The sequence below is a fragment of the Pleurodeles waltl genome, chromosome 4_2 (assembly GCF_031143425.1).
Source record: "Pleurodeles waltl isolate 20211129_DDA chromosome 4_2, aPleWal1.hap1.20221129, whole genome shotgun sequence".
Classification (NCBI taxonomy): Eukaryota; Metazoa; Chordata; class Amphibia; order Caudata; family Salamandridae; genus Pleurodeles; species Pleurodeles waltl.
In genome coordinates, this window is record NC_090443.1 from 163,611,741 (window position 1) to 163,635,905 (window position 24,165).

At 47.5% G+C, this 24,165-nt stretch overlaps 1 protein-coding gene across 3 annotated transcripts in view; it reads left to right on the top strand.

The window, feature by feature from the left end:
* The window catches only part of PDE1B (phosphodiesterase 1B), a 1,852,897-nt gene that overhangs the window by 1,241,555 nt on the left and 587,177 nt on the right, over window positions 1–24,165 (top strand). For all 3 annotated transcript variants that reach the window (XM_069231031.1, XM_069231030.1, XM_069231029.1), the window contains one exon: window positions 4,950–5,090. In XM_069231031.1, coding sequence (XP_069087132.1) covers window positions 4,950–5,090 — 141 coding nt within the window. The remainder of the gene's footprint in view (window positions 1–4,949; window positions 5,091–24,165) is intronic.

The window sequence follows — 24,165 nt, forward strand, 5'->3', positions numbered from 1 at the left end:
TCTCATTTCAAATGAGTCCACCAATACTTTCAACAGCTGGAGAGTGAGCTCCTCAGCAGGTATTTTGAAAAATTAATTCTTAAACTTACATGACTACCATATATTCAGTAGATCTTAGATCAAAAAATAATAACCTATCCGCTTCCCGGCTGCATTCATTTAGAGAAAATACTACAGCTTGACCATTACCAAGAGGTACCTTCTGCATAGAATAAAAAATATTGCTGAGTTTCCGCCACTGCAGCATCTGGATAAAAAGCACTGATGATCAGCTTCCAACACGTGCCTTTTCTGTAACAGTACCGAAGCAACACATTGTCAGTGAATGTCTTCCAAAGTTATCCATTGCTTGACTCTATAATTTAGTTCTCGAACGCTTCATGAAAAGGCCTTTTAGAGTTTACTTATAGCGCTACTGCAGAAAGTGCTATTCAAATGTGAATGCGCTCCGCCCCGTTATCGTGGCCACCCTCCAAATGAACCCTTACCCAACCCTGGCGCAGCAACGTTTGCTATCGCTTCTTCTATTTTCCTCCATTATCTAGCTACCCTAACCCTCATCTGGTATAGCAACAGCCAAATGTTGAGCTCTGACCTACAACTCCATCCACAGCTAATTAGGCATAAAGTCACTCAGACTCTGATTCTAAGTTTGTCACTAAATTCAAGCCCCTGTACAACCCCATCTTTTTCGCAGGGACTGTGATTGTGAGATTTACCTTTATTATGGCAACAATCCAACTTTCACCTGATAAACTTCAGCAGGTTCAATCTGTGGAAATGTGAAGTTTGTTGAAAACATGGGGCAAGTTTCACCTGCAATTCCTTATTTTCATTAAAGAAAATCGAATTGAACATATTTCCTGCTTCTGGTAAATGCTGCACCACATAATGTCACTATTTACTATCTGCAGTAAATGTCTCAACCTCATCATGCCTTCTTATAACTACCATTGTGTAAAGTACACAAAGTGCACCAGGTGTAAGAAAGGCATCATGCTAGCACCCCGCTGTGTCTGTCAAAGGTCTAAGTAGCTATTCTAGACCCTTCCAACTCACAGAACATAAAAAAGGATACGTAATGGGGGAGCCCTCCCAGATTTGTAGGTCTAATACTGGGCCGCCCACCTAGTTAATATTAAAGATTGGGTCTTCGCGCTTCGGGACCACTCCAATTTTCAGCTAGAAAGGGCCTTCCTTATGCCGCAATCCCACCTACGCCATCTGTATGGAGGCAAAGGGGCCCAGCAGTTGTCACCAATGACTTAGGTGGTGTTGTTGATGTGGGTGAGAGGCAGTGTGGCAGGTGCACACATTCCTAAGCATGAAAACAAAATCACTGCACACTGCAAGCAGGTTTTTTGAGTTTTGGTTTGGAAATGATCCCATAAAAAGAACTAGCCCCAGATTTATGTAGGCCTAGTGCCATCCATGACATTAGCATCATTTTTTTAAGCTAATGTGGAGTTGAAAGGCCAATCACACTGTGCTATATTTACAAAGTGGAGCAATGCTTCCATTGCGCCACTTTGTAACCCCTAGCGCCACTACGGTGGGCTCAAGCTCTTTTCGGCATTTCAACAAGTATACAACCTACATCTGACCCAGTTTCTTAAATACGCACAGGTGAGGCATGCCTAGTTGGCTGAGGGGGTTGTAGCGACAGAGATACCAGAATATGCTCCATTGGAGGGGCAATTACTGTTGGAAGAGATGGGGAGGGGAGCAACATCACTCATATACAAAACGTTAAATAATAATATTCCCGATACTTTTGTCACACTTAGAGAGCAATGGAAGTAAGATGTAGGGGCTATGGAAGACATTGACTTGGAGGCTCCATGGATCCATCTGAGGGAAGTGGCCATAAAATCCTGACTGCGACTGATCCAATTCAAGATCGTACATAGGGTTATTATGATAGATGTGGCTACATGGTATGGGTCGGGTGGTTGCACCAACTTGTATACGTTGCAATGCAGCACTGGGAGACTTTCTGCACACAGTATGAAAAGTCATTTAATACAGGCACACTGGGTAGAGATAATAAGGAAGCTTAGTGCCATTTTGGAGGCCACCCTCCATTGTATCCTAAATATATCTCTAGTGGATTACAAATGATGTAGATGCTCCATGCTTTCAACTCATATTTAGTGCTATGGGCTTGGTTGTGGCCAAGAAGGATGTGGCTAGATGATGGGGTGCTCCAGAAATACCCATTATCCAATTATGAAGATGAAAGATGGATCTCTATAAGGCGGTGGAAAAGGTCACATATTGTAGTAGAGGCTGCCCCTGTAAATTTCAAAGAAACTGGGGGCATTGAATGGAGTACTATGGTTTGAGGTCGATGAATGATGCTCAGGGTCCCACCCATGAAACAGGACTCCTAACCTTCTAAGAGGGGATGGCTCCAGAAATGTTTATTGTTACATTTAAATTGGGGCAATAAGGATGTTATGTGAGTTATGTACTATATTATCCAAAATGTAATGTACTTCCTTTAAACGTTTGTCATTAGTGGCACATTCGGCATAATCTTTTGACCTCTTCTTTTCAGCTTGGTTTTATTTTATGCTATGACAACAGTGCAACCATTACAAATCAAAATAAAAATATATTTAAAAGAAAAATATGTCATATCAAAAAATCATTTGTTGTGTTGCAGTCAGCCAATTCAGACTATGGCCCTCATTACAACTTTGACGGGCGGCGGAGGCCGCCCGCCAAAGTTGCGCCGCAGGAATACCGCACCGCGGTCTGAAGACCGCGGCCGGCATTCTGAGTTTCCCGCTGGGCAGGCGGGCGGCCGCCTTAAGGCCGCCCGCCAGCCCAGCGGGAAACAACCTTCCCACAAGGACGCCGGCTCGGAATCGAGCCGGCGGAGTGGGAAGGTGCGACGGGTGCTACTGCACCCGTCGCGTATTTCACTGTCTGCTATGCAGACAGTGAAATACAAGCGGGGCCCTCTTACGGGGGCCCCTGCAGTGCCCATGCCATTGGCATGGGCACTGCAGGGGCCCCCAGGGGCCCCGCGACACCCCCTACCGCCATCCTGTTCCTGGCGGGCGAACCGCCAGGAACAGGATGGCGGTAGGGGGTGTCAGAATCCCCAAGGCGGCGCAGCATGCTGCGCCGCCTTGGAGGATTCTGACGGGCAGCGGAAAACCGGCGGGAGACCGCCGGTTTTCCTGCACTGACCGCGGCCAAAGCGCCGCGGTCAGAATGCCCTAAGGGGCACCGCCAGGCTGTCGGCGGTGCTCCCGCCAACCGCGAGCCTGGCGGTCACAGACCGCCAGGCTCGTAATGAGGGCCTATGTTCCATTCTGTGTGTCAGCCAATCTATAGGGAACGCAAAATGATTATTGGAGTGTCATAGGGAGACGTCGGCCTGTATCAGGTCAGTAGTGGTTCGATCAGAGAATGGTAGCATTCGTCCTATAGCCTTGAAGGTGTAAGCTGCCTGCAGTGCATAGAGCCCTCTTACATCCACCACAGTAATGTCATTGACCTACACAACGAGCCACTGTGTGCCAACACAGCAGACAATAAAGAATATATGACTTACCACATTTCACGAACTGTGAAAGCTGAACTTGCACCCCGCAGTGCACAATGATTTATTTCTGTCTTTTGGCTATCATGAAAGAAACAGAGCAACAACTGTCAACTTCAAATGATAAGTGCACCACAAGACTTAATTTCTCCATGTGCTCAGGGTGCAAACTCAGGCCCTCATTACGAACTTGGCGGTCGAACGGTAAAGACCCTGCTGGCCCAATAAACAACATTCCGCTGGGCCTGTACATTACCAAAGGCTCCACATGGAGCAGCACCCGTTGCCTATGTCACTGCCCATAAATTGGGCAGTGACATCCGTGATGGGGCTGTGCATGGGGGCCCCTGCACTGCCCATGCCAAAGGGGGCCCTAGGGCACCCATTCAAAGGCTGGGGGAACACAGGTTCATTATCCGGCGGGCAGCGCTGCTCGCATCGCAGCCCTGTCGAATAAGCAACTCTGCCATCATCAGGCTGCCTGGCGGTGGCAGAGTTCCGCCTGTGGCGGTCTCCCCGTGTACATTATATGGTGGTCCGGACCACCATGCCAGTGGCGGTAATTTCCGCCACCGCCGGCATGTTGGTCCAGGTCGCCATGTTCATAATGAGGGCTTCAGTGCTGTTTAGTTGCAATCCCATAATGGGTGCCACTTCTACTTTTCACGCTCTTAACAAGTATCTTTGGACACCTACCCTGTTTCAGTGAAATCTTCAATGCACTCTCCTTGCTGCTGCTATCCGGTCTATTTTTCATCTAGTTTTTTTCTTTTTTTTTATTTGTGTGCAGTTGCTCTGTGTTACCATTTGACAATCAATAGATATTGAAACAGAATAGACATGGTGTTTCAGTGCATTTTGTGCAATGAATGACATGATCAATAGACAATCTAGTTAGGGTTTTGTGAACACTGATATCCATTCACAATATTCATTGGCATAACTATTACCTCTACAATTCTGCACAAAACCTCTTTAAATTCCTAACTGTTTGAATAGTTCATACTACTTAGCCTATGATGGTTTATAGAACAAAGAACTGAGAGGTGTTATATCAAAATATTTCCAGAGGCAAAGCATTAAAGTCATGCTCACTTCACATAACTGGGTTTGGGTAACTATTCACTATCTCTTATGTTCCTTTGAACCAAATATTACTTTCCTTTATCGCGTTCTCCGATATTGCTTTTTTCCTCAGATGTCTTTGCCTCTACCTTTTTATTTTTCATTTCCTGTATTGGTAACTATATCACTGGATATATTTCTCTTACCTGTTTTTTTCCTTCTGAACAAGTTCCTTCCTTTTTAACGCTCTTCAATTTCATTTGTGCCTCCTTCCTCTATAATTTTGTTTCTGTACTACACCTTGAACTCTTTCTCCATGTCTTCACAGATCCCTGCTGCATACCTCTTGAGCTTGTTGGACTTGTTGGAGAGCGGTTATGGTAAATACAAGAATCCGTACCACAACCAGATCCATGCAGCAGACGTCACCCAGACAGTACACTGCTTTCTCCTCCGAACAGGGATGGTGGTGCGTATTATTCTGTGGAACTTTTCATGCAAAATGCTCTAGATTTATAAGTTTGGTGCCTTATTCATACTTCTTAATGGATGTCCACAATTTCAGGTCAAAAATAGTTCCTCCACTTACTCTTTTACAACACTCTACTTACTTAAATGTTTTTGGGAATTATCAAACTAATGCTTTTAGAAAAAGGGACTGTGTAGGACATATCTGAATCTCTAAAGCAAATTGTTAGAAATTGGGTTGCAAGTTGACAGGGGTATAAGCCTTGGTCAAGCAACAACCACAATCCTAGTCCACGTAAGGCACAAGCAAACCCTAACTCAATCTGTGTTCACCCTCTGGTAGTTTGGCACAGAGCAGTCAGGCTTAACTTAGAGGTAATGTGTAAACTACTTGTGTGTAAAACAGTGAAAACACAACACAAAAATATTCCACACCAGGTTAGAAAAATGGATCTGAATTAAATAAATAAAACAAGACCACAAAGAAAAAAATCCAATCAGTAGAGCTGGAGATGTTGAATTTCCAATTTTCAAGTAATAATAACACGGAAAAGCAAGAAGCGCTATTGAGGATATCTGATCATACCTGACTTGACAAAGTCAAAAGCTACGGCTGACCGCGATGGAGCTCAGGGCAGCTACTGAGACCCAGTTAGGCCCCTGGAACCAAAGTACCTTAAATCCTGTTTGAGGAGCGTTGCCTGGATGCACTTTGATAATGCGTTGTGCAGCTGAGGCGATACGTGAGTTCCAAGATGCCTGGAGGCTATAGTGCGAGGTCCTCTTGCATCAACGTTGAGAATTCTTTTGACTGGGCTTGCAATGCGAAGGTCAGTGCTAAGAATGTGTTGCACAGTCGAGACAATGTGTCAGAAGTGACGAGGAGCTTCGACAGTTGCTCATTGGTAGTTCTGAAGGTGATGCGTCAAACACAAGATTCTGGATGCGGCAGCGATGCAAGTCTGTTGCGACTGGTCCAATCCATGCAATAGCACCTTTTCATTTGTTCTGCTCGTGTATGCGCTGCTCAGCCGAGGCGGTGTTGGTTCTGCTCGGGATGCATTGCTCAGCAGAGAATGCATCAGTTCTGCTGAGAAAACATTTCCAAGGGTCCAGGACTATGGTGGCACCAATTTGCAGAGTAAAATCTCAGATGAAGGAGTTCAAGTGCTGAGGCAGGGTGGTTGGAACCCTTTTATGTCCCTGAGACTTCAGATCAGGAGGCCAGCCAACTAGCCCTCAGAGTCAACCTGGGTTCTGGGTTCAAGCGAAGCAGGCCCATCCTTCTCACCCAGGCAGAGAGTTGAAGGCACCAGGTCAGCACAGCAAAGCAGGAGTCCAGCAGAGTGCAGTCAAACAGAGTGGCAGTCCTTTAGCAGCACAGCAGTCCTTCTTAGTGGCAAAATATCCACAGGACTAGAAGTATACTGAAGTGGCGGGTGGGGTGAGGTGTAGTTCTTATACTCAGTGGTGCCTTTGAAGTGGGGGATGGAGTTCAAAGACAGGCCTTTGAAGTGCTCAGAGGCCCTGCCCTTACTGCTGTGGCTCCAGACTCACTACAGGGGGGTAATATGCAGCCCTTTGTTTGGGGATAGGACACAGCCTACTCAGATGTGAGTGGGGCTTGATCCAGCTCCTCCCTCCCATCCTGCCAGAATGACCCATCAAGTCACACCTAAGGTCCCATTGTGTGTGGCTGTCTAGGGGGACTACACAAGGCCCAGCTGTCACCCACCTCAGGCATGTGATCAAAGACAGACAGCAGGCACCAAATGGCTAAAGTAAGAAAATGTCAACTTTCTAAAAGTGGCATTTTCAGAATTGCAATATAAAATCTTGCTTCACCATAAATTTGGAATTTAAATTGTGATTCCAGAGACACCAAACTTGAAACGTCTATCCTTCACAATTGGGAATTACACTTATAAAATGCAATAAGGTAATGCCAATGTTATGCTACAGTAGAGATAGGCCTTGCAGGAGTAAGGAGTAGTTTTTCACTACTGGGACATGTAAAACCTAAATGTACTTGTCTTCCCTTTTAAATACATTGTACCCTGGGCTTACCTTATGGGTGTATTAAAAGGTAAGTTTCGGACTGGCAAAAGGGTTACTTTGCCAGGTTGGCATGGCAGTGTAAAACTGCACATATTGACTATGCAATTGCAGGTCAGTACTGAAGGCTCACAAGGAGCATTTAATTTATAGGCCCTGGGCACATGTAGTGCTTTTTAGTAGAGACATATAAGTACAATAAATAGGCCAATTGGGAATACACCCATACTACCAGAGCAGAGACCACAAACACTTTAGCACTGGTTATCAGTGGTAAAGTAAACAGAGTGCTAAGGGCAAAAAAATGAATTCAACAAAAATAGGAGGAGGAAGGCAACAAGTTTGGGTATGACCCTGAAGAAAAGGCCAGATCCGATACATATTCATCTGGGAGAACATATTGCTGCAAGTAAATAATGTATACCGACTCAGTGCAAAAATGTCTCCAGGGATGTTTGACCTCACGGTCACAGGTTCATTGTATCTTTTTATGAGATCTATAAAATTAGTACCATTGAGTTCAGTAACAGTAAACATCTGTCATTGAAGCGCCAAGATACTTTTCTGGTTAAATGTGTGCCTTACAAATACGCTTTACAAATACTTTTGAATGTAAACACACAGAACAACCTTGGACAACTTATGTATAAAGGAATGAACATTCATAGGGAAATGGGGGCTGAGGAATCACTTCAAATCTGAATAGATATTCAAAGGCCGATTGTATTTTGATGTGCTGTCGGGGAGGTTCGACCCGTACTAAGAAGAAAGGCAGGGGAGTGTGATGAGCTGATGCATCTCTGGTGTACAGTGGTATATATACTTTTACAGGCAGAACTTGACTCAGACACCTGCCTGCTTGAACTTTGTAGGGGCAACCTGACTCTGATCAGAAGAAACACTTGCTGCTGTTTTTCTTGTCTGTAGTTTCCCGCCACAGGCCAAAGCTTCTATATGCCAGACTTTACTGTCTCAAGAATCGACACAATATACTGACTCACCATCTCGCTCCCCTCTCATCCACAGTGGCGTCCATTTAGACTCTTGGGATTTCAGCTGGTCCATCTGCTTCTGAAGATAGAGAAAGAATAGAGGCATTCTAACATCATAAGAAGGAGTTTTCTCATTGTTTAAAAGCTTCTAAGTACTACCTTAAACTTTTAGTGCATGGAAATGACAGAAAAGCAAGCTGTTGTCTTGCAGTACTCAGAACAGTGCTCAAATGCAATATCAAGTGGGAAGCCTCCTCGAAGGAAGTGATCAGTCACCGTTGGTAGAAGAGGCATCCACAGTTACATCACAAATAACGGTCCTCATAGTAGAACTCATGGTGCATGTACTCATCAATGTTAAAAAATGCTATCTTTTGGTAATACAATGAGATTCTAGCCTGGCAGGGGCAATTGCCACCATTTGTTGAGAGAATGACCTATGGCCATATCAAGGGGTACAACCGGTGATGCTCCCGCTCCCACAATCCCACCCTGATCCCCAGCCACTAATAACAAGTTAGACTCTGGAAGACCTTTTATTCTATAAAGCTGAATTAGCAACAGGGTGAAGATGTATTTTCACTGTCTTGTCTCAACAGATTGGGAGTAGAAAGACTCAGGGCCTCATTCTGACCCTGGCGGTCCTAAACCGCCAGGGCCGCGGGCAACGGAAGCACTGCCAACAGGCTGGCGGTGCTTCAGTGCCCATTCTGACCGTGGCGGTAAAGCCGCGGACAGAAAAGGGGATCCGGCGATTTCCCGCCGGAATACCCCTGGCAGGGCTGAACCTCCATGGCTGCACTGCTTGCAGCGCCGCCATGGGGATTCCGACCCCCTTCCCGCCATCCTGTTTCTGGCGTTTTTTACCGCCAGGAACAGGATGGCGGGAACGGGTGTCGTGGGGCCCCTGGGGGCCCCTGCACTGCCCATGCCACTGGCATGGGCAGTGCAGGGCCCCCCTAACAGGGCCCCAGCATGATTTTCACTGTCTGCATAGCAGACAGTGAAAATCGCGACGGGTGCAACTGCACCCGTCGCACCCCTGCAACACCGCCGGCTCCATTCGGAGCCGGCCTCTGTGTTGCAGGGCCTTTCCCGCTGGGCCGGCGGGCGCTTCTTTGGCGGGCGCCCGCCGGCCCAACGGGAAAGCCAGAATGGCCTCCAGAGCGGCCAAATGGCGGTGACCGAATGACCGCCTCAGTCTTTGAACTGTAGGGGCATCGGACTGATTTAGATGTTGTCAAAAAAGAAACCATCTCATGGGGCAAAGCTATGGATAAAGATGCAAATCAATTTCCTGCAGCGAGTAAAGAGATGATGAAGGGTACCCTGCATTAGATTACTCAGCTGATGAGCTCATGCCGCCCTCCCCCCTCTAACTGTCCTAACTCCTCGGGCATGAAACTGTAAAAGCCAGGGGATCCTCGCCACAAGGCTATGTAGATTATAGGAGGACCTTCCCATGAAAACATTCTAGCTGCTATAAACAATTTACTTTCTAGTCATCACAAATAGTCTGCTAAAGACTAAGGGCCTGATTTAGATCTTGACAGTATTACTGCCAAGCAGCTTCGGTGGCAGACCAAAGTACTCCATCAATTTGATGATGTTATGTCTGCCACATTTAGATGTATTGCGGCTGTACTGAAGACCGCCAAGACGGAGCACTTTTCTAGCTGTCAGACAGGTGGGTTCCCGCTGACCATATTTGGATGGTTCAGCTCTGCAGGTGGTATCACACCAGCGGATTGATGATGGAGGGCGCCATTGTTGGCCCCAATAGACATTGTAGACATTGCACAAAGGCAGTGGCTATGGAATACTGGTGAGTCACACACACATTGTACCTTAGTCATATGTATCCACCTACACAGCACCCAACACAACACACCATACTGTATAACACTATTATCCATTGCCATTCCACCACAACACAACTCGTACTTGCTGAAAACACACATTGTCATACCTCAATGACACAACATACACACACCGTTAACAGTGCACCCACACATGACTCAACCAAAACAACAAATACAACTACTCATTCAGCTACATAAACACACTCACACCAAAGCACAACTACACACATCACAACAATGATTGCCACACAACAATACTCATCTGAATGTTTCACACAGTAACACAACACACAACACATACACAACATCGGACCCATATGCAAGTGGCAAAACAGACAGACACGACCAAATAACCCACTCCACCTCAACCAGCCAATCCATTGGCACATATACATACACATACTGACCCACATACACAACAGGCAGCACAACCTTACTGGTACAGGTCCCCTTGCAATGTGTGCACATGGACACAGTTGTCAAGTATGATTGTACCATCATTTTGGTGCCAGCATTTATTTGGCAATGAATACTGGCTCCACATTGATATGTGTGTATGAGTGTGATATGTGTCTTGTGCCAGTGTTTCCCCATCCATGTGTGACACAATCGTGTTCCCTACATATGCATGTCACAGTAATTTAGAATAATTACTGTGACATGTGTATGTTTGCAGTGGTCCCGACCTCACGTGCAGTTCTCACCCAATGTACCCTGTTAATGTATGTCCCCTACCTTCGAGTCCAATGATGAGGTGGGTTAATATTTTCTCTGTGGGTCAGGCGCTAGCAGGTCTTGTCCAGTCGTGTCCACTCTAAAATGGAAGTGGAACTGGGGAAAATTGTATTTTTTTTCCTAGTTTCCCTCACTATCTGCCAACTCAAGTGTGAAGGCTGAACCACCACATTTGGCTTGGCAGTAAGGCACTTAAAAATCTGCAAGGTAGGAAAGGTGGCTGGAGTCCTGCCGGCAGCCACTAGTCCCTATGGCATCGTCAACATTGTGGAGTTTCTTGGCGGAGAAGGCGGGATGAATACTGTCTATCACCTTTGGGACCGCCAACAAATAAATCGGGCTCATGGAGGCGGGTGGGTTTTGAGTCGCAAAACGTACAACGGGACCGTTACCACCAAGAACTAAATCAGGCCTCATGTGTCTATAAAGTTCTTTAATTTAGTAACTAACACAGCTATTCAAAAGGCCCGCATATATGTGGGCTCAATGGTTAAAGGACTCATGGAGGTAGAACAATGGACAAGTGGGCTTCAGGAGGTATCTTGCTCATTCAGAAAGCAACTATCAGAACAAGAGCAACAACCTTCTAACAGTGCATGGAAACTTGAAGGCACAGAGAACTATCTCATACAGAGTAATATGTAAGTCCAGGGGATTCTTGAAGGACTTAAGGGTGGACTATCTAAGAGGAAGTATTGTGGGATTATTTCAAAAGGCCTTAATGAGCTTAGCTGGCTAGGGATTGACTGATTAAGCAGGTGCATTGCTTCCATTCAGAAAGTCAAAATAATGAGGGGCCTGGCTAGCAATGAGACCCAACAAAACGCATCTTTCCTGAGCTCCGCGATCCGGGCCCCCAATCTTCCCATAATGGCTTGTTATTGTTGGTGAAGCTGCCCCTCGGAAACCCCGCCACCCAAGGGACACATCAGGGTAAACAGGGTTGCAACATCTTGATGGCGGCAGAAAAGTCAGACCACCTGGCACGAAGAGAGGCGGTAGCCATCTTAGGGCTGTTGTAGAGTGTGGGCCCGGCCTCCAGTGAAGCAGCGGAGTGTTGGCACTTGGAGCCTTCCGACCTGGAGGCTGCAACGAAGGAGGGTCTCCTTGGTCCCTGGCCACCTCGGTGCATCCTGGCATCGCACCCGCTGCGGAGCTACATGGGTGTGGGGTGTGCGGTGGCTCGGTGGCCGGATCGGGGCTAGGCCGAGTGCACCGCTCACAACAACAAAGCTTTGGAGGGCTGGTGGATCGGCACACCAGCTATTCTTGTTTGAATTGCCCCCCATCATTCCTGAGTGGTAGCCCCAGGGGCACGGACATGGGGCATTGAAACACTGCTGAGAGGGAACTTCACATTGGACGGCCCCCCCAGGCCCATGTAGGAGAACAGGTCCAAGGCCTGGGGCAGGCCCTCCAGTAAGGCATTTAGCGGCAGCATCAGAGGTGAGGTTAGAAGAGGACAGAATGAACTTGCAGTGTGGTGATGCCCGGCATCTTTGGATTCCATTATTTGTGGACCATTAAATATGTTCAACCACTCCCATTGATAGAAGGCCAGAGGTAAGTGGGAGATCTGCCTTGTGTTCAAATCTGCGCATTGTGAATTGCAGCATTCCTATCCCATAAGGAGGGCCCTGTAGAGAGCAATTTGAATTTCCTTTGAGCATTGGAGTTGTTCTGCCCTACATTGACTCTTGCATACTCATTCGCCGCTGGGGCAACTTTTTCCTAGTGACTTTGTGGACATCCTGCTCCTGGCTTAGGTCGAGACTGGGATACTTAACAGCCTAATACAATGATGCCTGTGCCTTGTTCTCTGGCCACTTTCAGGTATCCACCTATATGCTTTATGGGTGTGCTGCAGAGCAACAGGCGGGGGCTTTGAATTCCTGTGCTGACAGACATTGGAGGCAATACAGTGTGAGGGTTGGTCCTAATATGGCAGTGCATAACTCTAAGCCACACCGTTCGTTCACATTTCGCAAAGTACTCTTAAGCCTGATCCACCCCGCTTGGCGGGTAGTGACTCTTAGCCCAGCACGTAGCCCCAGGTGAGGGTTTAGACTTGCACACTTCAGTGACTAAGGAGGTCATCCAGTTTTGATTGTTCAAATCTGGAAGGACCTCACTTACCTTTACCAAGATTTCACTAGAGCCATCTCCGACCTTTATCAATCCTTCCCTCAAACGGACACTCGGCTGACTACCATGGAGGCGACAGTGGCTGATCACATCCTTGAAAACATTGATAGGACGCATGCATTGAAAAATTGGAGGGGGGCAACTGATACTGCAGGGCAAGATATACGATCTGAAGAATCACTCCAGGTGCAATAACATTCGTGTCCAGAGACTGGCTGCATCCATTTCGCCAGGTGGCCTAGAATCCCATGTCCAGGCCCTTTTTGCCCACCTCCTGCAGCTTCCTGAAGATTTGTTGGTTCTTCTGGACCATACCCACAAGGTGAATTCTGCCTTCCAGTTACAAAGGAATTTGGCTCTAGACACTCTTACTCCCTACACTATTTTCTTCAAAAAGAACAGATCTTAAGGGCTGTTTGCCAGCAGGAACCAATCATGTTCCGTGGAGATTCAATGTCTTTATTTCAAGATATCTCTGCCCATGTATTAGTTTGCCGTAAAGACTTTAAAGAAGTTACTCAACATTTACAGAGCAAGAAGATTCCTTATCTCTGGGGCTTTCTGCCCCACATCCACTTTACTTATCAGGATAAGAGGATTGCAGCTCATATGCCTCAGGTAGCTCGCAAGGCTCTTGGCCTGTCCCTCCTTTCTGACATGGACCAGCCTTCTGAATCATGAGACCTTCCTTTAGGAGATGGGGGCGTGGCTGGGGCTTCCAGCCTTCATGCTAAGCCAAGAGGAAAGCACGGAAACACAAACCACAGGCTGCAAAGGAACAATATCCCCTTTCCTCTGACAATGACATATAGCCTTTATCGTCTGGCCTCTATCGGTGGGAAGATGAATGGATTTTTCCTGCACTCTGGGGTTGTCCGGTGAGAAAGTAAATGGGGATTGACTTTCCTTCTCTCTAGCCAATAACTGTTTTATCTTCCTCATTTGGTTATGTGACTAACAGGGAGGGAGGCACATGGGCCTAAACATGATATCACCCCCTCTTTGCTGTTCACTGTGGTATCTGCTTGTGCTAACCATTGACATATATGTGCATAATACACTTTGCTAAAATGCGAGAACCACACATAAACTGTTTTCTTCTAGAGGCGTTGGGAGTATGCATGCATGATTATATATGACCACCCTTCATGAAGTATCTATTAACTTTCAGGGCCTGAACACCCAGCTTAAACATAAGGCATTAATAAATTGGCTACACTGCAAGGAGGTAGCTGTGGCACTCCTCAGAGCTGACACTAAACACCTCGACTCCTATTGGTATCCCACACAATTCCACTCCTGCTACACCCGCAAATCCTAGGGGGTGGCCACCTTACTTCGTAGAGAACTCTTCTTTACCCTGGGCAGCACATATGGAGACCATGAGGGACGACAGGTAGGCATACGGGGTACCTTTGGCTCTACTCAACTGTCCATTTCCTCAATAGAGACGAGTTCTACTCTGACCTCTTCCTGAGAATTTCTCATTTCCAAAGTGGTGACATAGTGCGCGGGGGCATCTTTTATGTGCCCTTGGACACTGGTCTGGATCTTTCCCATCCCTACCAGGACAAACCTCACCTCCAGCCTTGGCTCAGGGTATACTAGACCTGACCTTGTCCGATGCTTGACATCACTACCATCCCAAAGAACAGGACTCTGGGGGTCATTATGACCTCGGTGGTTGGTGTTAATGTGGCAGTAGTACCGCCAACAGGCCGGTGGTACATGTACCACACCGAATGTCATGGCACCGGGCTGGAGATAGCAATCTCCAACTTGGCGGCCACTACTGTCCCGCCAGCGGCATTATGACCCTGCCTACCCCCATGGTTTTCATGGTGTTTATAACACCACAAAAACGATGGTGGTAGGCCCTACCAGCGACGGGGAATTTGTTTCCTGTCACTGGTAGGAGGTCCACCCCTCCAACACTCTCCATACTAACAACACCCACCCCTCCTCATCCACTCTCCCCCTTCCAATTCTCCCATACATGCACACTCGCTGGCACACACCACGCATTCACACGCTCACTCACACAGGCATACACGCATGCATCCATTCATTCATGCACACATCTGTACACACATCCAAACTTATATGCAGACACTAATTTACATTTGCATTTCTACACGCAGTCTCACACATGCACACACAATCAACACTACACACTCATGTGCATGCATGCATACGCTCACACATTCATGCACACACACCCCCACACACACACAACACCCCCCACCTCCCTCCCCTGTCAGAAACCTGACTAATGCCCCAGGTGTATTATTCCCCATAATACGTCTGGCAGCAGTCTACTGGTGTGGCGCTGCTGGTGGTAGCAGCACCACCTTAACACCGTTCACCAGCACGACCACAGCCGGATTTCTGCCCTTCTTGTGGTGGAAATCTGGCTGTGGTCATATTATGGCGGACGGATGTTAGCCGCGTGTCTAGGGTCTTTTGGCGGCCGTCACCGCTGCGGTAGACAGTTTTTACCACCAATGACATAATGAGAGCCTATATGTTCTATTCTAGTGTCCGCAAGACCGACTCAAGAATTTATATTTTTTGATCTCCGGGACTTTATTGCCCAGTCTTGTTGACACTAAAATCGAATTTAATTTTATCTCTGACCATGTACCAGTTTGAAAGACAGTTAACTTGGTGACCCCACAACGTCCATTCCCTCAACCATGAATCCTTAATGAAGTTGCATATAGAGACCCAGCCCTCCTAGACCAAATCAAACAAACCATAGAACATTATTCCTGAAAATGATATGGGAGATGTGGCACCTGCGCCCCTATGGAGTGCGGCAAAAGTGGTTCTCCGAGGAGAGCTTATCTCACACATTGCTGCCTTTAACCAAGTGAATAAACATCACCAGCAAGAATTAGAGACTCAGATATGACAAGCGGAGGCACGCCATAGGGAAGGGGGTTCCCACAGGAATTTAAGGGACCTACTCCGAATGTATGTCGGAACGCCTGCCGGAACAACGAATGCCTGAACAACGAGGTCGGAACAACGACCTTGTTGTTACCACTAATGCCTTTACCACGAATGCCTTAACAACGATTTTTCGTTGTAAAGGCATTCCTGGAAAAGGCATTAGTGATAGGCATCCATTGTTCCTGCATGCGTCCTCCCTGGCCCCCCACCCCTACAAATTACCGCAACCCCCACACCTCACACCTAAAACCACACCAACCCCCCACCCTTGCCCCTAAAACTACCCCAACCCCCCACCTCCTCCCTAAAATTACCGCAACCCCCACCCTACCCCCAAAACCTAAAACAACCCCAACCCCATCCCTGAAACCTAAAGTACTTCAACCACCACCCCCAACCCTAAAACTACTCTGAGACCCCCACCCTGCCCCTAAACCAAAACCCCCACCCCGCCCCTAAAATTACCCGACCCCCAACCCACACCTAAAACCTAAAACCCCAACCCCCCACCCCAGCCCGCCCCTAAAACTGACCCCGACCCTGCCCCTAACCTAAACCCCCCAACCCCCACCCCGCCCCTAAAATTACCCGACCCACCCACCCTACCCCCATGTAGGAGGCTGGACTGGCTTGTAGTGAGTACCAAGGGGTAAATACACCTTGCACCAGGCCCAGTTATCCCTTATTAGTGTATACGGTGTCTAGCAGCTTAGGCTGATAGATAATGGTAGCTTAGCAGAGCAGCTTAGGCTGAACTAGGAGACGAGTGAAGCTCCTACAGTACCACTAGTGTCATATGCACAATATCATAAGAAAACACAATACACAGATATACTAAAAATAAAGGTACTTTATTTTTATGACAATATGCCAAAAGTATCTCAGTGAGTACCCTCAGTATGAGGATAGCAAATATACACAAGATATATGTACACAATACCAAAATATGCAGTAATAGTCTTAGAAAACAGTGCAAACAATGTATAGTTACAATAGGATGCAATGGGGACACATAGGGATAGGGGCAACACAAACCATATACTCCAAAAGTGGAATGCGAACCTTGAATGGACCCCAAACCTATGTGACCTTGTAGAGGGTCGCTAGGACTGTAAGAAAACAGTTAGGGTTAGAAAAATAGCCCACCCCAAGACCCTGAAAAGTGAGTGCTAAGTGCACTAAAGTTCCCCAAAGGACTTACAAGTCGTGATAGGGGAATTCTGCAGGAAAGACACAAATCAGCAATGCAACAACGATGGATTTCCAAACGAGGGTACCTGTGGAACAAGGGGACCAAGTCCAAAAGTCACAAGCAAGTCGGAGATGGGCAGATGCCCAGGAAATGCCAGCTGTGGGTGCAAAGAAGCTGCTACTGGACAGTAGAAGCTGAAGATTCTGCAGGAACGACAAGGGCTAGGAACTTCCCCTTTGGGGGACGGATCCCTCACGCCGTGGAGAGTCGTGCAGAAGTGTTTTCCTGAAGAAAGACCGCTAACAAGCCTTGCTAGCTGCAAATCACGCGCTTAGGGTTTTTGGATGCTGCTGTGGCCCAGGAGGGACCAGGATGTCGCCAATTGCGTCTGGGGACAGAGGGGGCGTCGAGCAAAACAAGGAGCCCTCTCAGAAGCAGGCACCACCCGCAGAAGTGCCGGAACAGGCACTACGAAGTGGAGTGAAATGGTGCTCACCGAAGTCGCAAAAAGGAGTCCCACGTCTCCGGAGGACAACTTAGGAGGTCGTGCAATGCAGGTTAGAGTGCTATGGACCCAGGCTAGACTGTGCACAAAGGATTTCCGCCGGAAGTGCACGGAGGCCGGAGTAGCTGCAAAAGTCGCGGTTCCCAGCAATGCAGTTTGGCGTGGGGAGGCAACGACTTACCTCCACCAAACTTGGACTGAAGAGTCACTGGACTGTGGGAGTCACTTGGACAGAGTTGCTGGATTCAAGGGACCTCGCTCGTCATGCTTAGAGGAGACCCAGGGTACCGGTGATGCAGTTCTTTGGTGCCTGCGGTTGCAGGGGGACGATTCCGTCGACCCACGGGAGATTTCTTCGGAGCTTCTAGTGCAGAGAGGAGGCAGACTACCCCCACAGCATGCACCACCAGGAAAACAGTTGCAGTAGTCGTCTTTGCTACTTTGTTGCAGTTTTGCAGGCTTCCAGCGCGGTCAGCTGTCGATTCCTTGGCAAAAGGTGAAGAGAGAGATGCAGAGGAACTCGGATGAACTCTTGCATTCGTTATCTAAGGAATCCCCAAAGACAGAGACCCTAAATAGCCAGAAAAGAGAGTTTGGCTACCTAGGAGAGAGGATAGGCTAGCAACACCTGAAGGAGCCTATCAGAAGGAGTCTCTGACGTCACCTGCTGGCACTGGCCACTCAGAGCAGTCCAGTGTGCCAGCAGCACCTCTGTTTCCAAGATGGCAGAGGTCTGGAGCACACTGGAGGAGCTCTGGGCACCTCCCAGGGGAGGTGCAGGTCAGGGGAGTGGTCACTCCCCTTTCCTTTGTCCAGTTTCGCGCCAGAGCAGGGCTGAGGGGTCCCTGAACCGGTGTAGACTGGCTTATGCAGAAATGGGCACCATATGTGCCCATGAAAGCATTTCCAGAGGCTGGGGGAGGCTACTCCTCCCCTGCCTTAACACCATTTTCCAAAGGGAGAGGGTGTAACACCCTCTCTCTGAGGAAGTCCTTTGTTCTGCCTTCCTGGGCCAAGCCTGGCTGGACCCCAGGAGGGCAGAAACCTGTCTAAGGGGTTGGCAGCAGCAGCAGCTGCAGTGAAACCCCGGGAAAGGCAGTTTGGCAGTACCCAGGTCTGAGCTACAGACCTGTGGGATCATGGGATTGTGCCAACTATGCCAGGATGGCATAGAGGGGGCAATTCCATGATCATAGACATGTTACATGGCCATATTCGGAGTTACCATTGTGAAGCTACATATAGGTAGTGACCTATATGTAGTGCACGCGTGTAATGGTGTCCCCGCACTCACAAAGTCCGGGGAATTGGTCCTGAACAATGTGGGGGCACCTTGGCTAGTGCCAGGGTGCCCACACACTAAGTAACTTAGCACCCAACCTTTACCAGGTAAAGGTTAGACATATAGGTGACTTATAAGTTACTTAAGTGCAGTGTAAAATGGCTGTGAAATAACGTGGACGTTATTTCACTCAGGCTGCAGTGGCAGGCCTGTGTAAGAATTGTCAGAGCTCCCTATTGGTGGCAAAAGAAATGCTGCAGCCCATAGGGATCTCCTGGAACCCCAATACCCTGGGTACCTCAGTACCATATACTAGGGAATTATAAGGGTGTTCCAGTAAGCCAATGTAAATTGGTAAAATTGGTCACTAGCCTGTTAGTGACAATTTGAAAGAAATGAGAGAACATAACCACTGAGGTTCTGATTAGCAGAGCCTCAGTGAGACAGTTAGTCATAACACAGGTAACACATTCAGGCACACTTATGAGCACTGGGGCCCTGGCTGGCAGGGTCCCAGTGACACATACAACTAAAACAACATATATACAGTGAAAAATGGGGGTAACATGCCAGGCAAGATGGTACTTTCCTACACAACCCCCCCTCAAATGAAGGACAATAAGACTAGCCATGACCTGATGAGACTTCATTGTCTAAGTAGAAATATCTGGAGAGTCCATCTGCATTGGAGTGGCTACTCCCAGGACTATGTTCCACTGTATAGTCCATTCCCTTTAGGGATATGGACCACCTCAACAATTTAGGATTTTCACCTTTCATTTGTTTTAGCCAAAGTAGAGGTTTGTGGTCTGTCTGAACAATGAAGTGAGTGCCAAACAGGTATGGCCTCAACTTCTTCAGTGCCCAGACCACAGCAAAGGCCTCCCTCTCAATGGCAGACCAACGCTTTTCTCTAGGGGTCAACCTCCTACTAATAAAAGCAACAGGTTGATCCTGGCCCTCAGAATTAAGTTGTGATAGGACTGCCCCTACTCCTAATTCAGATGCATCAGTTTGGACATAGAATTTTTTAGAGTAACGAGGGCTTTTCAGGACAGGTGCAGAGCACATGGCCTGCTTCATCTCCTCAAAAGCTTTCTGACAGTTTGCTGTCCATAATACCTTTTTAGGCATTTTCTTGGATGTGAGGTCATTAAGAGGGGCTGCAATGGAGCCATAGTTCTTAATGAACCTACTGTAATACCCAGTGAGGCCTAGGAAGGCTCTCACCTGAGTCTGAGTAGTAGGGGGAACCCAATCTATAATAGTTTGGATTTTCCCCTGAAGTGGTGAAATCTGTTCCCCACCAACAAGGTGTCCCAGATAAACCACCTTCCCCTGCCCTATCTGGCACTTTGAAGCCTTGATAGTGAGGCCTGCCTTTTGCAGGGCCTCCAAAACTTTCCATAGGTGGACCAGGTGATCATCCCAGCTGGAGCTAAAGACAGCTATATCGTCCAGATATGCTGCACTAAAAGCTTCCAGCCCTTGCAGGACTGTGTTCACCAACCTCTGAAAAGTGGCAGGTGCATTTGTCAATCCAAAAGGCATTACTGTGAATTGGTAATGGCCTCCAATGGTTGAAAATGCAGTTTTTGCTTTTGCATCTTCTGATAATTTGATCTGCCAATACCCTGCAGTCAAGTAAAAAGTGCTTAGATACTTGGCAGATGCCAGTGTATCTATGAGATCATCTGCCCTGGGTATAGGGTGAGCATCAGTTTTGGTTACCTGGTTGGGACCTCTGTAGTCAACACAAAACCGCATTTCTTTCTTTCCATCTTTGGAATGAGGTTTTGGTACAAGTACCACAGGAGAAGCCCATGGACTTTCAGAGTGCTCAACCACTCCCAGTTCTAACATTTTCTGCACCTCTTGCTTTATGCAGTCCCTGACATGGTCAGGCTGCCTATAGATTTTACTTTTGACAGGCAAGCTGTCTCCAGTATCTATAGTGTGCTCACACCAAGAAGTGGTACCTGGCACAGTAGAGAAGAGTTCAGAAAACTGATCCAGGAGATTTATGCAATGGTCTTTCTGCTCAGCAGTAAGACAATCTGCCAAAACTACACCTTCCACTAGAGCATCTTGTTCTGTGGAAGAGAAGAGATCAGGTAGAGGATCACTGTCTTCTTCCTGTCCCTCATCAGTTGCCATGAGCAGGGTGAGATCAGCCCAGTCATAGTAGGGTTTCAGGCGATTGACATGGAGCACCCTAAGGGGACTCCTGGCAGTGCCTAAGTCAACTAAGTAGGTGACTTCACCCTTTTTGTCAACAATTGTGTGGGGTCCACTCCATTTATCTTGGAGTGCTCTTGGGGCCACAGGCTCCAAGACCCACACTTTCTGCCCTGGTTGGTACTGAACCAAAACAGCCTTCTGGTCATGCCATTGCTTTTGGAGCTCTTGGCTGGCCTGAAGGTTTTTACTGGCCTTTTTCATGAATTCAGCCATCCTTGATCTGAGGTCAAGTACATAATCCACTATATCTTGCTTTGGAGTTTTTAAAGGTTGTTCCCTACCCTCCTTGACAAGTGTTAGTGGACCCCTCACAGGGTGTCCAAAGAGGAGTTCAAAGGGGCTGAAGCCCACTCCTTTCTGGGGTACCTCCCTGTAGCAAAAAGGAGGCATGGTAAAAGGATATCCCATCTCCTGCGGAGTTTTTCAGGGAGTCCCATAATCATGCCTTTGAGAGTTTTGTTAAATTTCTCCACCAGTCCATTTGTTTGTGGATGATAGGGTGTAGTGAACTTGTATGTCACACCACACTCCTTCCACATGGCCTTTAAGTAAGCAGACATGAAATTGCTTCCCCTGTCTGATACCACCTCTTTTGGGAAGCCCACCCTGGAAAATATTCCAGGAGGGCCTTTGCCACTGCAGGTGCTGTAGTGGTCCTTAGAGGAATAGCTTCAGGATATCTTGTGGCATGGTCCACTACCACCAAGATAAACCTATTGCCTGAAGCAGTAGGAGGGTCAAGGGGGGCAACTATGTCAACCCCTACCCTTTCAAAGGTGCCTTTGGAGTGCCACCTGTCTTGCCACTGGCTTGACAGGTTTCACAGGACTTGCAAAATTCTTTTGTGTCCTCTGACATTCTAGGCCAATGAAACAAGGGAACAAGTCTGTCCCAAGTTTTCATTTGTCCCAAATGTCCAGCTAGGGGAATGTCGTGGGCTAGAGTTAGGAGGAACTTTCTGTACTCCTAAGGAATCACTAACCTCCTGGCAGTTCCAGGTTCAGGATCCCTTGCTTCAGTGTACAAGAGGTTGTCCTCCCAGTAAACTCTGTGAGAGTCACTGACATCCCCATTAGCTTGTTTGACAGCTTGCTGTCTTAGACCCTCTAGTGTGGGACAGGTTTGCTGTGCCACACTCAGCTCCTCCATGGCAGGCCCCCCTTCACCCAAAAGCCCAGCAGTGTCTGCTTCCAGCTCCTCTGGTGTAGGTTCTGCACAGGGTGGAAATTCTTCTTCCTCAGAAGTAGAATCCACTGTAGAGGGAGGGATAGTAGGTAGTGCTTTACTTCTACTAGCCCTAGCTTTAGGGAGCACTTGGTCCATTGTTCCAGGATCCAAGTCACCCTGTCCTTTTTGCTTTTTGGCCTGAGCCCTGGTTAAAGCAAAAATATGCCCTGGGATGCCCAGCATTGCTGCATGGGCCTCCAACTCCACATCTGACCAAGCTGATGTCTCCAAATCATTTCCTAGTAGACAGTCTACAGGTAAATCTGAGGCTACCACAACTTTCTTTGGACCAGTAACCCCCCCCCCAGTTGAGATTTACAACAGCCATGGGGTGGCTAAGTGTGTTGTTGTGAGCATCGGTTACTTGGTACTGGTGACCAAGTAGGTGTTGTTCAGGGTGGACCAGTTTCTCTATTACCATTGTAACACTGGCACCAGTGTCCCTGTAGGCCTGAACCTCAACACCATTTATTAGGGGTAGCTGCTTGTACTTATCCATGTTAAGGGGACAAGCAACTAAGGTGGCTAAATCAATAGCCCCCTCAGAGACTAACACAGCCTCTGTGGTCTCCCTAACAAGACCAACCCCAACTAAGTTACCAAAAGTGAGCCCAGCTTCTCCCTTGGATTGGCTTTTAGTAGGTTTGCTCCCACCACCACTGCTATTAGTAAGGACACTAGGTGTAGCAGTAGGGGTTGTAGTGGTAGGAGGCTTGGTGCTTTTCTTTGGACAACTGGGATCTGTTGTCCAATGGCCTTTTATTTTACATAAATAGCACCATGGTTTCTTTTCTTTGTTTTGATTAGAAGAGGATTTGGGCCCACCACCCCCACCAGAGTGTTTTTGTGGGCCTGATGAAGACTCATTTTTAGATTTGTCCCCACCCTTGTCAGAAGACTTACCATCCTTCTTCTTGTTTCCATCTTTGTCACTTCCTGTATGAACTTTTCTGTTCACCCTTGTTCTGACCCATTTGTCTGCCTTCTTTCCCAATTCTTGGGGAGAGGTCAGATCAGAGTCCACCAGGTACTGGTGCAACAAATAAGACACACAGGTATTAAGTATATGCTCTCTCAGGATCAAGTTATACAGGCTTTCATAATCAGAAACTTTACTGCCATGTAACCACCCCTCCAAGGCCTTCACTGAATGGTCAACAAAATCAACCCAGTCTTGTGAAGACTCCTTTTTGGTCTCTCTGAACTTCATCCTGTACTGTTCAGTGGTTAAGCCATAACCATCCAGGAGTGCATTCTTAAGAACTTTGTAATCATTGGCTTCACTTTCTTTCACAGTAAGGAGCTTATCCCTACCCTTTCCACTAAATGATAGCCATAGGATTGCAGACCACTGCCTTTGAGGGACATCCTGTACAGCACAGGCCCTCTCAAGTGCAGCAAACCACTTGTTAATGTCATCCCCCTCCTTATAAGGGGGAACTATCTTGTGCAGATTCCTAGAATCATGCTCTTTTGCAGGATGACTATTGGGAATACTGCTGCTGCCACCATGGGTTTCTAAACCCAACTTCTGTCTTTCTTTCTCTACTTCTAAGGACTGTCTATCCAAATCCAGCTGTTGCTTCTTGAGCTTCAGTCTGGTTTGTTCCACTCTCAATCTATTGAGCTCCCTTTCTAACAATCTGTCATCAGGGTGGGTGGGAGGGACATGTCTAGAAACAGAAGTATGATGAGAAAGGACAGAAGGAGACCTGTCCCTAACAGAAGGCACCCTAACAGCTTGGCTCACAGAAACAGCACTTCTACTATGATGAGAAGGAATACTCTTACTGTGATGTGAGACCACACTATTTGTATGATGTGACTCAACATCAGTTCCAACTATGCTAGGTTGTCTGCTAGGGGGCAGGCTTGGAAGTTTGCC